This window comes from Somniosus microcephalus, unplaced genomic scaffold, assembly GCF_052327205.1.
Source record: "Somniosus microcephalus isolate GS21.2 unplaced genomic scaffold, FLI_Smic_1.0 unresolved_chr1, whole genome shotgun sequence".
Taxonomy (NCBI): domain Eukaryota; kingdom Metazoa; phylum Chordata; class Chondrichthyes; order Squaliformes; family Somniosidae; genus Somniosus; species Somniosus microcephalus.
In genome coordinates, this window is record NW_028225179.1 from 17172630 (window position 1) to 17190801 (window position 18172).

Here is an 18172-nt window from a genome sequence, read left to right on the forward strand (position 1 = left end):
CAGTTCTCTATCCAAGTCAATACCTTGCCCCCAATCCCATGTGCCTTAACTTTGCACGCTAATTTCTTATGCGGGACCTTATCGAAAGCCTTCTGAAAGTCCAAATACACCACATCCACTGGTTCTCCATTATCTATTTTACCAGTTACATCCTCTAAAAATTCCAGTAGATTAGTCAAGCACCATTTACCTTTTGTAAATCCATGTTGACTTTGTCCGATCCTGTCACCGTTTTCCAAGTGCTCTGCTATTACATCTTTTATAATGGACTCTAGCATTTTCCCCACTACCGATGTCAGGCTTACCGGTTTATAATTCCCCGTTTTCTCTCTACCACCTTTTTTGAATAGTGGGGTAACATTAGCTACCCTCCAATCCATGGGAACTGTTTTTGGATTTTGGAAGATGACCAGCAATGCATCTACAATTTCTAGGGCCACTTCCTTAAGTACCCTAGGATGTAGATTATCAGGCCCTGGGGATTTATCGGCCTTCAATCCCGTCAATTTCCCTAACACCATTTCCCTACAAATACTGATTTCTTTCAATTCCTCCCTCTCATTAGACCCTATGTTCCCCGACATCTCTGGGAGGTTATTTGTGTCCTCCTTTGTGAAGACAGAACCAAAGTATATATTTAATTGGTCTGCCATTTCTTTGTTCCCCATTATAAATTCCCCTGATTCTGACTGCAAGGTACCTATGCTTGACTTCACCAATCTTTTTCTCTTCACATATCTATAGAAGCTTTTAAAGTCCGTTTTTATGTTCCATGAAAGCTTACTCTCATACTCTATTTCCCCCTCTTAATTAATTCCTTTGCTGAATCCTAAACTGCTCCCAATCCTCAGGTTTGCTGCTTTTTCTGGCCAATTTATATCTCCTCTCCTTGGATCTTATGCTATCCCTAATTTCCTTTGTTAGCCACGGTTGATTCACCTTTTTTGTTTTATTTTTATACCAAACAGGGATGAACAAATTCTGCAGTTCATCCATGCGATCTTTAAATGTTTGCCATTGCCTATCCACCGTCAACCCTTTGAGTGGCATTCCCCAATCAATCCTACCCAACTCGCTCCTCAGACCATTATAATTTCCTTTATTTAAATTCAGGACTCTGAGTCAACTACTTCACTCTCCATCTTAATGAAGAATTCGATCATATTATGATCGCTATGCCCCAAGGGGCCTCGCACAACAAGATTGTTAATTATTCCTTTCTCATTACATAATACCCAGTCTAAGATGGCCTGATCTCTAGTTGGTTCCTTGACATATTGGTCCAGGAAACCATCCTGTATACACTCCAGGAATTCCTCCTCCACAGTATTGTTACTAATTTGTTTAGCCCAATCTATATGTAGATTAAAGTCACCCATGATAACTGCTGTGCCCTTATTGCACGTGTCTCTAATTTCCCTTTTAATGCCATTCCCAACCTCCACATTACTGTTTGGGGGTCTGTATACAACTCCCACTAATGTTTTCTGTCCCTTGGTATTTCTCAGTTCTACCCATACAGATTGCACATCATCAGAGCTAATATCCTTCCTTACTGTTGTGTTAATCTCCTCTTTAACCAGCAATGCTACCCCACCTCCTTTTCCTTTTTGCCTGTCTTTCCTCAATATTGAATACCCCTGGATGTTGAGTTCCCAGCCCTGGTCACCCTGGAGCCATGTTTCCGTAATCCCAATCATATCATATCATACGTCAATAGCTTCGGTCTTCGATATTTAATTGGAGAACATTTCTGCTAATCCAGAACCGGATGTCGGACAAGCAGTCTGACCATTCAGAGACAGTGGAGGGGTTGAGAGAAGTGGTAGTGATGTAGAGCTGGGTGTCATCAGCGTACATGTGGAAACTGTGGGGGGGGGAAATGGAATTAAACTTCATCTTCAGAAAACAGAGAGACTGTTCAAGAAAGCCTGAAGTCTCTAAAAATGGACAGGTTCACAATACAGAAATCTACACCAACAAGTAGTATTTATATTGCGCCTTTAAAATAGTAAAACGTCACAAGGTGCTTCATAGGAGTATGAGAAGACAAAAAATTTGACACCGAGCCACATAAGGAGATATTAGGGGAGATGGCCAAAAGCTTGGTCACAGAGGTGGGTTTTAAGGAGCATCTTAAAGGAAGAAAGAGAGGCGGAGAGGTTTAGGGAGGGAATTCCAGAGCTCGGGGCCCAGGCAGCTGAAGGCACAGCGGCCAATGGTGGAGCGATTAAAAATCAGGGATGCTCAAGAGGGCAGAATTGGAGGAGCGCAGAGATCTCTTTGGTGGGGGGGGGTGGCTGGAGGAGATAGAGATGGGGAGGGGGGTGAGGCCATGGAGGGATTTGCACCAGGATGAGAATTTTGAAACTGATTGTACAAACAGTTCTCCACCCAGATTTCATCCCATCAGCCTGACTGTCTACCCTGACTGTAACTGGTAGAATAGGTAAGGGAGATAAGTGGATGTGGTGTATTTGGACTTTCAGAAGGCTTTCCATAAGGTCCCGCATAAGAGATTAGCGTGCAAAGTTAAAACACATGGGATTGGGGGCAAGGTACTGACTTGGATAGAGAACTGGTTGGCAGACAGGAAGCAAAGAGTTGGAAAAAACGGGTCTTTTTCCGAATGGCAGGCAGCGACCGGTGGAGTACCGCAGGGATCGGTCCTGGGACCCCAGCTATTCACAATATATATAAATGATCTAGACGAGGGAACTAGATGTAATATCTCCAAGTTTGCTGACGACACAAAGCTGGGTGGGCGTGTGTGCTGTGAGGAGGATGCCGAGAAACTCCAGTATGATTTGGACAGGTTGGGTGATTGGGCAGAAGCATGGCAGATGCAATATAACGTGAATAAATGCGAGGTTATCCACTTGGTGGCAAAAACAGGAAGGCAGATTATTATCTGAACGGTAATAGATTGGGAGAAGGGGAAGTGCAACAAGACCTGGGTGTCCTTGTGCACCAGTCGCTGAAGGTAAGCATGCAGGTGCAGCAGGCGGTTAAGAAGGCAAATGGTATGTTGGCCTTCGTAGCGAGAGGGTTCGAGTAAAGGAACAAGGATGTCTTGCTGCAGTTGTACAGGGCCTTGGTGAGACCACATCTTGAGTATTGTGTGCAGTTTTGGTCGCCTTATCTGAGGAAGGATGTTCTTGCCATGGAGGGAGTGCAGCGAAGATTTACCAGACTGATATCTGGGATGGCAGGAATGATATATGAGGAGAGATTGGGTCGATTGGGCTTATACTCGATGGAGTTTAGAAGAATGAGAGGGGATCTCATTGAAACTTATAAAATTCTAAGAGGACTAGACAGACTAGATGTAGGAAGGATGTTCCCGATGGTTGGGAGTCCAGAACCAGGTGTCACAGTCTGAGGATAAGGGGTAAGCCATTTAGGACAGAGATGAGGAGGAATTTCTTCACCCAGAGAGTGGTGAACCTGTGGAATTCTCTACCACAGAAGGCAGTGGAGGCCAATTCATTAAATATATTCAAGAAGGAGTTTGATATATTTCTTAAGGCTAAAGGGATCAAGGGATATGGGGAGAAGGCAGGGACAGGGTACTGAATTTGGATGATCAGCCATGATCTCATTGAATGGCGGAGCATGCTCGAGGGGCAAAATGGCCTACTCCTATCTTCTATGTTTCTGTCCTATGAATGTGCCTCCTTATTGTTGCTTCTGCATGCTAACTTCTGAAAGTTAGCATGCAGGTACAGCAAGTAATTTGGAAAGCAAATGGAATTGCCTTTATTGCAAGGGGTATGGAGTATAAAAGTAGGGAAGTTTTGATGCAACTTTACAGGGTGCTGGTGAGACCACACCTGGAGTACTGCGTACAGTTTTGGTCTCCATATTTAGGGAAGGATATACTTGCATTGGCTGCAGTGCAGAGAAACATAGAAAAATAGGAGCAGGAGTAGGCCATTCAATATGATCCGGGCTGTTCCTCTATCTCAATACCATATTCCCGCTCTCTCCCCATACCCCTTGATGCCTTTTGTGTCTAGAAATCTATCCATTTCCTTCTTAAATATATTCAGTGACTTGGCCTCCACAGCCTTCTGTGGTAGAGAATTCCAAAGGTTCACCACCCTCTGAGTGAAGAAATTTCTCCTCATCTCAGTCCTAAATGTCCTACCCCGTATTCTGAGATTGTGACCCCTCGTTCTAGACCACCCCCCCAGCCAGGGGAAACATCCTCCCTGCATCCAGTCTGTCTAGCCCTGTCAGAATTTTATATGTTCCAATGAGATCCTCTCTCATTCTTCTAAACTCTAGTGAATACAGGCCTAGTCAACTCAATCTCTCCTCATACGACAGTCCTGCCATCCCAGGAATCAGTCTGGTGAACCTTCGCTGCTCTCCCTCTATGGCAAGTATATCATTTCTTAGGTCAGGAGACCAAAACTGCACACAGTACTCCAGGTGTGGTCTCACCAAGGCCCTGTACAACTGTAGTAAGACATCCTTGCTCCTGTACTCAAATCCTCTTGCAATGAAGGCCAACATACCATTTGCCTTCCTAACTGCTTGCTGCACCTGCATGTTTGCTTTCAGTGACTGGTGTACAAGGACACCCAGGTCCCTTTGTACATCAACATTTCCCAATCTATCACCATTTAAATAATATTCTGCCTTTCTGTTTTTCCTACTGAAGTGGATAACTTCACATTTATTCACATTATACTGCATCTGCCTCCTACCATCTGGAAGACGCTACAGATGCATTCGCACCCGTACGACCAGATTTAGGAACAGCTTCTTTCCCAGGGCTGTCATCCTACTGAACTCCACAAATAAACACTAAAGCCTGCACACCTGCCGATGCACTTTATTATGGCCATATTTATGCTAATATATATGTACAAATGTATGTTGAAATGTTTAAGTGTCCTAATCCAAATTGTACACTCTCGGGAGCCGCAAGCCTACATTTCGTTGTACTGCACTTGTGCACTAACAATGACAATAAAAGTTGATTTGATTTGATATTTGCCCACTCACTCAGCTTGTCTAAATTACCTTGAAGCCTCTTTGCATCCTCCTCAAAAATCACAATCCCACCTAGTTTCGTGTCATCAGCAAACTTGGAAATATTACATTTGGTTCCCTCATCCAAATCATTGATATATATTGTGAATAGCTGGGGCCCAAGCACTGATCCCTGCGGTATCCCACTAGTCACTGCCTGACACCCCGAAAAAGACCCATTTATTCCTACTCTCTGTTTCCTGTCTGTCAACCAATTTTCAATCCATGCCAGTATATCACCCCCAATCCTATTGCCTTAATTTTGCACACTAACCTCTTATGTGGGACTTTATCAAAGGCCTTCTGAAAATCCAAATACGCCACATCCACTGGTTCTCCCTTATCTATTCTACCAGTGACATCCTCAAAAGGCTCCAGTAGGTTGGTCAAACACTATTTCCCTTTCATAAATCTGTGCTGACTTTGTCTAATCCCGTTGATGTTTTCTAAGTGTCCTGTTATCACAATCTTTATAATAGACTCTTTAGCGTTTTCCCAACTACTGATGGTAGGCTAACCAACTTGTGCAGCAGCTGGGGCCTGAAAATCAGCTTCACTGCCCCTGGGCTGGGAAAGGGCGACATGAGGCAACATTCTCCCTCTTACTCTTTCTACACTCTTTTTACAGGGTTTTAGAAGTAGAGCATTTACAGACAGGAAGCTCAGACCAAAAATCATGTCCGGGTCAGACAGAGTCGCTCGATTCATCAGGACCTGAATATCATTGGCCTTTTCACATGGAAGGAGAGAGCAGCGATCACAGCGCGGACAAACCGCACACGTGTTCCATGTGTGGACTTGGATTCAGCCGATCGCCTGACCTGGCGAGACACGTGCACCGTCACACCGGGGAGAAACTGGGTAAAGGTGGGGACAACAGGATGGGATTCAGTTCCACATCTGTGTCGGAGGTTCGTCGGCACAGTTACACCGGGGACAGTCCGTTCACCTGCTCCGTGTGTGGGAAGGGATTCACTCAGTCATCCCACCTGTTGAGACACCAGCATGTTCACACTGATGAGAGACCGTTTCAATGTTATGACTGTGGGAAGAGCTTCAAAAGTCCTGGGAATCTGATGAATCACCAGCGTGCTGACACTGGAGAGGGGCTGTTTCCCTGCTCCGTGTGTGGGAAGCGATTCTCTCGGTCCAACCATCTGCTGAGACACCAGCTTGTTCACACTGATGAGCGACCCTTTAAATGTTGTGACTGTGGGAGGAGCTTTAATAGTTCCCAAGAGCTGAAGGCACACCACCATCTTCACACCGGGGAGAGGCCATTCACCTGCTCCGTGTGTGGGAAAGGATTCACTCGGTCATCCGACCTGCTGAGACACCAGCGAGTTCACACCAGAGAGAAGCCGTTCACCTGCTCTGTGTGCGGGAAGGGATTCACTCGGTCATCCGACCTGCTGGCTCACCAGCGAGTTCACACCAGGGAGAGGCCGTTCACCTGCTCCATGTGTGGGAAGGGATTCACTCACTCATCCCACCTGCTGACTCACCAGCGAGTTCACACCGGGGAGAGGCCATTCACCTGCTCCGTGTGTGGTAAGGGATTCACTCAGTCATCCTACCTGCTGACTCACCAGCGAGTTCACACGGGGGAGAGGCCGTTCACCTGCTACATGTGTGGGAAGGGATTCACTCAGTCATCCCACCTGCTGACTCACCAGCGAGTTCACACTGGGGAGAGGCCATTCACCTGCTCCGTGTGTGGTAAGGGATTCACTCAGTCATCTGACCTGCTGACTCACCAGCGAGTTCACACGGGGGAGAAGCCGTTCACCTGCTCCATGTGTGAGAAGAGATTCACTCGGTCATCTCACCTGCTGAGACACCAGCGTCTTCACACCGGGGAGAGGCCGTTCACCTGCTCTGTGTGTGGGAAGAGATTCACTCAGTCTTCTGACCTGCTGAGACACCAGCGAGTTCACTCTGCCCTGCCGGCAGCTGGGGCAACGTGAATGTGGAAAATGTTTTATAAATGTTGTACTGCTAGTTAATCTGTCAGCCTGTTGAGCTGATGATTCCCTTCATTTGACCTTTCATGGTATTACATAGAAGGTGCAGCACAGAAACAGGCCATCTGGCCCAACTGCTCTAGCCTCCCTTTCACCCTCATGTGGCTCCCCCTTAAATGCATCTATACTTTTAGCCTCAACCACTCCCTGTGGTAGCGAGTTCCACATTCTCACCACTCTCTGGGTAACCAAGTTTCTCCTGAATTCCCTCCTGGATTTATTAGTGACCATCTTATATTTTGTGGATGTTAAAACCCCAATGACTGAGCTGCATTTTAATATTCTGTACAAATAAATCAGCTTCGTTTGATACATACAATCGATTGAGTCCTTGTTTCTAAGATAAGACGAGAGCCAATTGATGACTTGTTACAGACATTCCCTGTCCTTTCAATATCTGTGTCCAGGAGAGAAGCTTCTGTTACTTTGTGTTTTATTACAATCGAGTTTCTGGAAGTCATTGTGGGGGAATGGAACATTTTAAAATTCTCAGCACCTGGAATCAACATCAAACACTCCCAGGGCAGGTAAAGCACGGGTTAGATACAGAGTAAAGCTCCCTCTACACTGTCCCATCAAACACTCCCAGGGTAGGTACAGCACGGGTAAGATACAGAGTAAAGCTCCCTCTACACTGTCCCATCAAACACTCCCAGGGCAGGTACAGCACGGGTTAGATACAGAGTAAAGCTCCCTCTACACTGTCCCATCAAACACTCCCAGGGCAGGTACAGCACGGGTTAGATACAGAATAAAGCTCCCTCTACACTGTCCCATCAAACACTCCCAGGGCAGGTACAGCACTGATTAGATACAGAGTAAAGCTCCCTCTACACTGCCCCATCAAACACTCCCAGGGCAGGTACAGCACGGGTTAGATACAAAGTACAGCTCCCTCTACACTGCCCCCATCAAACACGCCCAGGACAGGTACAGCACGGGTTAGATACAGAGTAAAGCTCCAGATACACTGTCCCATCAAACACTCCCAGGGCAGGTACCTCAGGGGTTAGATACAGAGTAAAGCTCCCTCTACACTGTCCCATCAAACACTCCCAGGGCAGGTACAGCACGGGTTAGATACAGAGTAAAGCTCCCTCTACACTGTAAAATACCCTGGTCGTGTATACATATATCTGTAGGATTAGGGTTTGGTTTAATCTCATGTGATGAAGGTTTTTCTGCTTTCTGTTGACTTGTGGATTTGTGCTGTGCTAGAAATGATGAAAGGGTTAAATTGTCCATTCCCAGGATGTTTCCGGGTTTGATAATATCCGTTCACAGTTGAGCCGACAGTGCTGCTTGCTTCCTGCTGAAGTCCTGGATGTCTGATCCCTGCCTGTTTGACCACAACTTTGTCAACACAATGGGCGGAAGACAGCGAGAGGAAGTGGGACAATGGGCCCTGGATGATCAACAAGTTGGCATCTGGTGTTTTGTCAGGAAATCACTCATTTCTGGGCCTCTTGTTCACAAACTCTGGTCAGGCCCCAATGAATCATCAGTGGTCGGGAAATTATTGGTAAAAATTCTGAGGGACAGAATTAGTCTCCACTTCGAGAGGCAAGGATTAATCAAGGATAGCCAGCATGGCTTTGCCAGGGGAGATCATGTCTGACCAATTTGATTGAATTTTTCGAGGGGGTGACTAGGTGTGTGGATGAGGGTAATGCAGTTGATGTAGTCTACATGGACTTCAGTAAGGCTTTTGACAAAGTCCCGCATGGGAGACTGGTCAAGTAGGTAAGAGCCCATGGGACCCAGGGCAATTTGGCACATTGGATCCAAAATTGGCTTAGTGGCAGGAGGCAGAGGGTGATGGTCGAAGGTTGTTTTTGTGACTGGAAGCCTGTGTCCAATGGTGTACCGCAGCTGATGTTAGGCTCACTAGCCAGTAATTCCCTGGTTTATCCCTACTACCCTTCTTGATTGAAACATATAAGATCCTGAGGGGTCTGGACATGGTGAATGTGGAGAGGATGTTTCCTCTAGTGGGAGAATCTAGAACTAGGGGTCATTGTTTAAAAATAAGGGGTCACCCATTTAAGACTGAGATGAGGAGAATTTCTGGTATCATCCTTGTAAATCTTCTCTGCACCCTCTCCAGTGCCTCTATATCCTTTTTATAATATGGCGACCAGAACTGTACGCTTTACTCAAAGTGTGGTCTAACCAAGGTTCGATACAGGTTTAGCATAACTTCACTACTTTTCAATTCTATCCCTCTAGAAATAAACCCGAGTGCTTGGTTTGCTTTTTTTATGGCCTTGCTAACCTGTCCCAACTTTTAGTGATTTGTGTATTTGTACTCCGAGATCCCTTTGTTCCTCTACCCCACCTAGACTCGCATCCTACAAATGATAAGTGACCTCCCCATTCTTCCTACCAAAATGTAATACCTCACATTTATCTGTTCAGCCTTGGTCACTCTGCAAAAACACTGAAATGTTTAAGAATGAAATCAGGGAGGCAAAAAGCTCAGGTGAGGCAGTTTAAAAAGACAGTCCCTGACCAGAGATTGCTGGATGCTGACACTCGGTGCTCACGAGTATAGAATGTCCCATTCCCCAGGCACGGACATCCAGCACCTCGATCACAGCAAAAATTCACAAAACAATGGCAATACAACTTGGAGCAGAGACGGTTAAGTGGAGCTGTGATCGAGGTGCTCAAAATTATTAGGGGTTTTGATCGAGCAAACAAGGAGAAGCTGTTGTCACGGGCAGGAGGGTCGGTAACGAGAGGACACAGATTTCAGATCATTGGCAAAAGAATCGAGAGAGGAAATGAGGAGACTTTTTTTACACAGCGAATTGTGATGATCTGGAATGCACTGCCTGAATGGGAGGTGGAAGCAGATTCAATAGTAACTTTCAAAAGGGAATTGGATATATACTAAAAGCAGAAATTTGCAGGGCTGTGGGGAAAGAGCAGGGCAGTGGGACTAATTGCATCGCTCTTTCAGAGAGCCGGCACCAGCACGATGGGCCGAAAGGCATCCTACTGTGCTCTATGATTCTATAACATCAGCTTCTCTCTGCTCACTAGTACTGAGAGAACAGGGAATAATCTTTAAATCCAGCCCAGTTATTGGGGGCTCTTAACATTAACAAGCCCCAGTTGCCTGAATTAACATGGTTCAGTCCTGGATGTGATTAAAGGCATCGGAAACAGTGGAATCGACCCACCGCAGTCACACTGTGGACACTCTGGTGTGTCAGCGGGTGGGATACACCAGGGAATCCCTTTCCACACACTGACGTTGACTCTAATGATCAGGAGTCCCAGGGTTTCGGATACCAGATAATCAAGCTCACAAGAACACAAATTGTTTCTCCAGGCTTTATTAAGAGCGCTGCATAACACAGATCGGGTGATAATTCCATCAATCTGGAGAATAGAAGTACAGTGGATTCATGCGCGATCTTCTCGAGTCTGTTCCAACTGACAACGGCTTAAGTGGCCTGTTCTTATACACAAGCTTGGTTACCACTCAGGAAATGGGATTGTTTGGACCTGTCTGTTGACTGCCTCCTGAACTCCTGCTAATTCAGGGAATTTAGTCCATCTGTGACCAGACTATAACCACAAGCCCGTCTGGTTATCACACCTATACAGTCCGTGAGGTTATCAGATTCACACCCAGACGTTGTGTCTTTACTTGTCTGGCACTTCATCCCATAACACGGGTAGAGGGGCTCAGTAATGTTTCATTCATCAGAAAAAGACAAAGTACAACAACATACTGGTCAGCTTAACAGAATCTCATCATATTTATGGGGCCATAAATATAATAGTCATTAATAAATCCAGGAGGGAATTCAGGAGAAATGTCTTTACCCAGAGAGTGATGAGAATGTGGAACTCGCTCTCACAAGGAGTAGTTGAGACCAATGGCATATATGTATTTAAGGAGAAGCCAGATAAACATTCGGAGTATATGTCGGAGGAGGCTCGCGTGGATCATAAACCCCGGCTTGGGCCGAATGGCCTGTTTCTGTGCTGTGCCTTCGATGTAATAACCTGAACAGTCCACCGGCGCGCTCGAGGCCTTCCGTGACCGGTGGGTACCGGAGGGACTGGCGTGCATCATCCCCACCGAAAATAGAATTTTAATTTAATTTAAGTTTCCTTTAAACTTTTTTTGTTATGTTACAGGTTTTATTGGTTCCGATTGTTGACTTTTTTAATAGGCAATTGCCTGTGATAAGGAGAAAAACAAAAATAACATTAACAGTCAAATCATGGGAATCATCAGCACAACAGATTGAAAGATTAAACAGCAGTACAAGAATTTATAAAACATTCATCCATTCCACGTTCATGTCACCCCAGCTGTCTGCAGGGCCCTGCGTTACAGAACAGTGTGAACTCGCTGGTGTCTCAGCAGGTCATTCGAGTTTTTAAAGCTCTTCCCACAGTCAGAACATGTAAACGCTCTCTCATCAGTGTGAACAAGCTGGTGTGCCAGCAGGTTGGTGGACTGCTAGAATCCCTTCCCACACACAGAGCAGGTGAACTGCCTCTCCCCGGTGTGAACTCGCTGGTGTCTGGTCAGAGCCCCGGAGACTTTAAAACTCTTCCCACAGTCAAAACATTTAAAGGGTCTCTCATCAGTGTGAACATGCTGGTGTGTCAGTAAGTTGGATGAATCAGAGAATCCCTTTCCACACACAGAGCAGGGAAATGGTCTCTCCCCGATGTGAACTCGCTGGTGTCTGGTCAGATCCCCAGAGCTTTTAAAGCTCTTCCCACAGTCAGAACATGTAAACGGTCTCTCATCAGTGTGAACTCGCTGGTGTTGCTTCAGGTCCCCGGAGTTCTTAAAGCTCTTCTGACAGACAGAACATTTAAAGGGTTTCTCATCAGTGTGAACTTGCTGGTGATGCTTCAGGTCCCCAGTGCATTTAAAGCTCTTCCCACAGTCAGAACATTTAAATGGTTTCTCATCAGTGTGAACAAGCTGGTGTCTCAGAAGGTGGAATGAATAAACAAATCCCTTCCCACACACGGAGCAGGTGAACAGACTGTGCCCAGTGTGACTGCGCCGATGAACATCTGACGCAGACGGGGAACTGAATCCCTTCCCGCCATCCCCACCTTTACCCAGTTTCTCCCGCGTGTGACGGAGCACGTGTCTCGCCAAGGCAGGCAATCGGCTGAAGGCGAGTCCACACACAGAACACGTGTGCGGTCTGCCGGCGCTGCGATCATTGCTCTCCTTCCATGTGCAAAGGCCGATGATATTCAGGTCCTGATGAATCGAGCGACTCTGTCTGATCCTGACGTGATGTTTGGTCTGAGCTTCCTGCCTGTAAATGCTCCACTTCTAAAACCTTGTAAAAGGAGTGTAGAAAGTAGTAAGAGGGAGAATGTTGCCTCATGTCGCCCTTTCCCAGCCCAGGGGCATTGAAGCTGATTTTCAGGCTCCAGTTGCTGTCCCCAGGTGAGAGCAGCTCAGTCAGCGCAGAGCTGGGGCTGGAATCTGGGAGAGGGGCCGCAGGCAGCACAGAGCTGGAATCTGGGAGAGGGGCCGCAGGCAGCACAGAACTGGGGCTGGAATCTGGGAGAGGGGCCGCAGTCAGCACAGAGCTGGGGCTGGAATCTGGGAGAGAGGCCGCAGGCAGCACAGAGCTGGGGCTGGAATCTGGGAGAGGGGCCGCAGGCAGCACAGAGCTGGGGCTGGAATCTGGGAGAGGGGCCGCAGGCAGCACAGAGCTGGGGCTGGAATCTGGGAGAGGGGCCGCAGGCAGCACAGAGCTGGGGCTGGAATCTGGGAGAGGGGCCGCAGGCAGTGGGCCTGGCAAAAAGGCAATCACTGATTGAATAATAAACAGGGGTAAGGGGACACTAACCTCACATCATATATATCTATAGCTTAAGTAGACAGATTTTAAGCCAAACGATGGGACCAATGTCTGCAATTCCTGTGCCATGCGGGAACTCCGGGACGCTTCACGTGTCCTGGTGAACCACAGGTGCAGGAAGTGCCTCCAGTGGCTGGAACTCGAGCTCAGGGTCTCTGAGCTTGGGGAGTGGCTGGAGTCACTGCCGGGCAGACGGGAGGCTGAGAGTTTCCTGGAGCGCACGTTCCAGGAGGTGGTCACCCCGCAGCCACAGAGAGTTCATGGGAATTGGGATGGCAGGAATGACGCATGAGGAGAGATTGGGTCGATTGGGCTTATACTCGCTGGAGTTTAGAAGAATGAGAGGGGATCTCATTGAAACTTATAAAATTCTAACAGGACTAGACAGACTAGATGCAGGAAGAATGATCCCGATGGCGAGGGAGTCCAGAACCAGGGGGTCACAGTCTAAGGATAAGGGGTAAGCCATTTAGGACAGAGATGAGGAGGAATTTCTTCACCCAGAGAGTCGTGAACCTGTGGAATTCTCTGCCACAGAAGGCAGTTGAGGCCAATTCATTAAATATATTCAAGAAGGAGTTAAATATATTTCTTAAGGCTAAAGGGATCAAGGGATATGGGGAGAAGGCAGCGACAGGGTACTGAGTTTGGATGATCAGCCATGATCTCATTGAATGGCGGAGCAGGCTCAAGGGGCCGAATGGCTACTCCTGCTCCTATCTTCTATGTTTCTATGTAATTTAACTGGGTGGCCGCCCAGCAGGGTTTGAGGAGGCAAGGCAGTGCAGGAATCCCCCGGGAGTGCGGCGCTCTGAAACCGGTTTTCAGTGCTGAATCCCGGTGAGGGTGATGACACCTCGGGGGGAGAGTGCAGTCTAGAGCGCATCCACTGCACAGTGGGGCAAGGCCAATTTCAGTGGGATGAGAATGGATCTGGCCCAGGTAAATTGGAATCAAAGATTGGCAGAAAAAACTGTAGAGGAACAATGGGCTGCCTTTAAAGAGGAAATAATTCAGGTACAGTCGAGGTACATTCCCACTAAGGGGAAATGTAGGGCAACTAAAGTCAGAGCTCCCTGGATGACGAAAAAGATAGAGAGCAAGATGAAGCAGAAAAAGAGCGTGTATGACAGATGTCAGGTCGAGAATACATCTGAGAATCAGGCTAAATATAGAAAGTTCAGAGGAGAAGTGAAAAAGAAAATACGAGGGGCAAAGAGAGGGTATGAGAATAGAATGGCAGCTAACATAAAAGGTAATCCAAAAGTCTTCTATAGGCATATAAATAATAAACAGGTAGTAAGAGGAGGGGTTTGATTAGGGACCAAAAAGGAGACCTACGCACGGAGGCAGAGGGTAAGGCTGAGGTACTAAATCAGTACTTTGCATCTGTCTTCACCAAGGAAGAAGATGCTGCCATAGACATAGTGAAGGAGGAGGTCGAGGAGATACTGGATGGGAGAAAATTGATAAAGACAAGGTACTAGAAAGGCTGGCTGTACTTAAAGTAGATAAGTCACCAAGACCAGATGGGAAGCATCCTAGTACGCTGAGGGAAGTGAAGGAAGAAATTGCGGAGCTACTGGCCATAACCTTCCAAATCCTCATTAGAAACTGGGGTGGTGCCAGAGGACTGGAGAATTGCAAATGTCACACCCTTGTTCAAAAAAGGGTGTAAGGACAAACCCAGCAACCACGGGCCAGTCAGTTTGGCCTCGGTAGTGGGGAAGCTTTTAGAAACAAAAATCAGGGACAAAATTAACAGTGTGGATTAATTAAGGAAAGCCAGCACGGATTTGTTAAAGGCAAATCGTGTTTAACCAACTTGGAGTTTTTTGATGAGGTAACAGAGAGGGTTGATGAGGGCACTGCGGTTGACGTGGTGTGCATGGATTTCCAAGGCGTTGGACAAAGTGCCACATAATAGGCTTACCAGCAAAGTTGAAGCCCATGGAGTAAAAGGGACAGTGGCTGCATGGATAGGGAATTGGCTAAGTGACAGGAAACAGGGAGTAGTGGTGAATGGTTGTTTTTCAGACTGGAGGAAGGTACACAGTGGTGTTCCCCAGGGGTCGGTTCTAGGGCCACTGCTTTTCTTGATATATATTAATGACTTGGATGTGGGTGTACAAGGCACAATTTCAAAATTTGCAGATGACACAGAACTTGGAAGTATAGTGAACAGTGAGGAAGATAGTGATAGACTTCAAGAGGACATAGACAGGCTGGTGGAATGGTCGGACACGTGGCAGATTAAATTTAATGCAGAAAAATGTGAAGTGATACAAGAATGAGGAGAGGAAATCTAAACTAAAGGGTACAATCCTAAAGTGGGTGCATGAACAGAGAGACCTGGGGGTATATGTGCACAAATCATTGAAGGTGGCAGGGCAGGTTGAGAAAGCAGTTAAAAAAGCTGATGGGAACCTGGGCTTCATGAATAGAGGTATAGAGTACAAAAGTGTTGAAATGATGATGAAACTGTATAAAACACTAGTTCAGCCTCAACTGGAGTATTGTGTCCAATTCTGGGCACCACACTTTAGGAAGGATGTGAAGGCCTTAGAGAGGGTGCAGAAAAGATTTACGAGAATGATCCCAGGGATGAGGGACTTCAGTTACATTGATAGACTGGAGAAGCTGGGGTTGTTCTCCTTGAAGCAGAGAAGATTGAGAGGAGATTTGATCGAGGTGTTCAAAATCAAGAGGGGTCTGGACAGAGTAGATAGAGAGAAACTCTTCCAATTGGCAGAGGGGTCGAGAACCAGAGGACACAGATTTAAGGTGATTGACAAAAGAACCAAAGGCGACATGAGGAAAAACTTTTTACGCAGCGAGTGGTTAGGATCTGGAAATAGTTGAGGCTTGTAATAAGGGAACATCTATAATTATGGGGGATTTTAACTATCATATTAATTGGACAAATCAAATTGGGCAGGGCTGCCTTGAGGATGAGTTCATTGAGTGTATTAGGGATGGGTTTCTTGAGCAGTAACTGAACCGACCAGGGGGCAAGCAACGTTAGATCTGGTCCTGTGTAACGAGACAGGATTAATTAAAAATGTCCTAGTAAAGGATCCCCTTGGAATGAGTGACCATAACATGGTTGAATTCCATATTCAATTAGAGGGTGAGAAAGTTGGATCTCAAACAAGCGTGCTAAGCTTGAATAAAGGAGACTATGAAGGTATGAGAGCGGAATTGAGTAGAGTGGATTGGGAAAATAGATTAAAGGGTAAGACGGTACATGATCAGTGGTGTACATTTAAGGAGTTATTTTACAACTTCCAAAAAATATATATTCCACTGAGAAGAAAAGGGTGTAAAAGAAAAGACAGCCATCCGTGGCTAAGTAAAGAAATTTATGATATTATTCGACTAAAAACAAGGGCATATAAGGTAGACAAATCTAGTGGGAGGATACAGGATTGGGAAAACTTTAAAAGACAGCAAAAAATAACAAAAAGATTGATTAAGAAAGGGAAGATAGATTGTGAAAGTAAATTAGCAAAAAATATAAAAACAGATAGTAAGAGTTTTTATAGTTATATAAAAAGAAAAAGGGTGGCTAAAGTAAATGTTGGTCCCTTAGAGGATGAGACCGGGAAATTAATGGTGGGAAATATGGAGATGGCAAAAACACTGAATGAATATTTTATATCAGTCTTTACAGTAGAAGACACTAAGAATATCCCAACACTGGACAAACGGGGGGCTAAAGGGGGGGAGGAGCTAAACACGATCAAAATCACTAAGGAAGTGGTACTCGGTAAAATAATGGGACTCAAGGCGGATAAATCACCTGGACCTGATGGCTTACATCCTAGGGTCTTGAGGGAAGTGGCAGTAGGGATTGTGGATGCATTGGTAATAATTTTCCCAAACTCCCTGGACTCGGCAAAGGTCCCGGCAGACTGGAAAACTGCTAATGTAACACCCTTATTTAAAAAGGGCAGTAGACAGAAGGCTGGAAACTATAGACCGGTTAGCCTAACATCTGTGGTAGGTAAAATTTTGGAGTCCATTATTAAGGAGACAGTAACAGGACATTTGGATAATCATAATTTAATAGGACAAAGTCAGCATGGTTTTATGAAGGGGAAGTCATGTTTGACAAATTTGCTGGAGTTCTTTGAGGAAGTAACATATAGGGTGGATAAAGGGGAACCAGTGGATGTAGTGTATTTAGACTTCCAAAAGGCATTTGACAAGGTGCCACACAAAAGATTATTGCTTAAGATAAAAAATCATGGGATTGCGGGTAATATTCTGGCATGGATAGAGGATTGGCTATCTAACAGAAGGCAGAGAGTTGGGATAAATGGTTCATTCTCAGGCTGGCAATCAGTAACAAGTGGTGTTCCGCAGGGGTCAGTGCTGGGTCCCCAACTCCTTACAATCTATATTAACGATTTGGAGGAGGGGACCGAGTGTAACATATCAAAGTTTGCAGATGATACTAAGATGGGAGGGAAAGTAGTGAGTGAGGAGGACATAAAAAACCTGCAAGGGGACATCGACAGGCTAAGTAAGTGGGCAGAGATTTGGCAGATGGAATACAATACTGGAAAGTGTGAGGTTATGCACTTTGGCAGGAAAAATCGTAGAGCAAGTTATTATCTTAATGGCAAGAAACTGGAAAGTACTGAAGTACAAAGTGATCTGGGGGTCCTGGTGCACGAAACTCAAAAGGTTAGTATGCAGGTGCAGCAAGTGATTAAGAAGGCCAGTGGAATGTTGGCTTTCATTGCTAGGGGGATAGAATATAAAAATAGGGAGGTATTGCTTCAGTTGTACAAGGTATTGGTGAGACCGCACCTGGAATACTGCGTACAATTTTGGTGTCCATACTTAAGAAAGGACATACTTGCTCTCGAGTCAGTACAAAGAAGGTTCACTTGGTTAATCCCGGGGATGAGGGGATGGACATATGAGGAGAGGTTGAGTAGATTGGGACTCTACTCATTGGAGTTCAGAAGAATGAGAGGCGATCTTATTGAAACATATAAGATTGTGAAGGGGTTGGATTGGGTGGATGCGGGGAGGATGTTCCCGATGATGGGTGAAACTAGAACTAGGGGGCATAGTCTTTGAATAAGGGGCTGCTCGTTCAAAACTGAGATGAGGAGGAACTACTTCACTCAGAGGGTGGTAGGTCCATGGAATATGCTGCCTCAAAAAGCTGTAGAAGCTACATCATTACATAAATTTAAAACAGAAATAGACAGTTTCCTAGAA

At 45.9% G+C, this 18172-nt stretch overlaps 1 protein-coding gene across 3 annotated transcripts in view; it reads left to right on the top strand.

Moving 5' to 3' along the window:
* LOC147093710 (uncharacterized) overlaps positions 1-7705 on the top strand; it is a 28086-nt gene extending 20381 nt beyond the window's left edge. For 2 of the 3 annotated variants that reach the window (XR_015074721.1, XR_015074720.1), the window contains one exon: positions 4670-5081. Coding sequence is in view for 1 of the 3 variants with exons in the window: in XM_085974353.1 (XP_085830479.1) it covers positions 5781-7010 (1230 nt within the window). In the remaining 2 variants the exon portion in view is untranslated. Of the gene's footprint in view, positions 1-4669; positions 5082-5671 lie in introns of those variants that run through there. The other variant, XM_085974353.1, reaches the window with a different exon arrangement.
* Positions 7706-18172: the final 10467 nt, after the last annotated feature.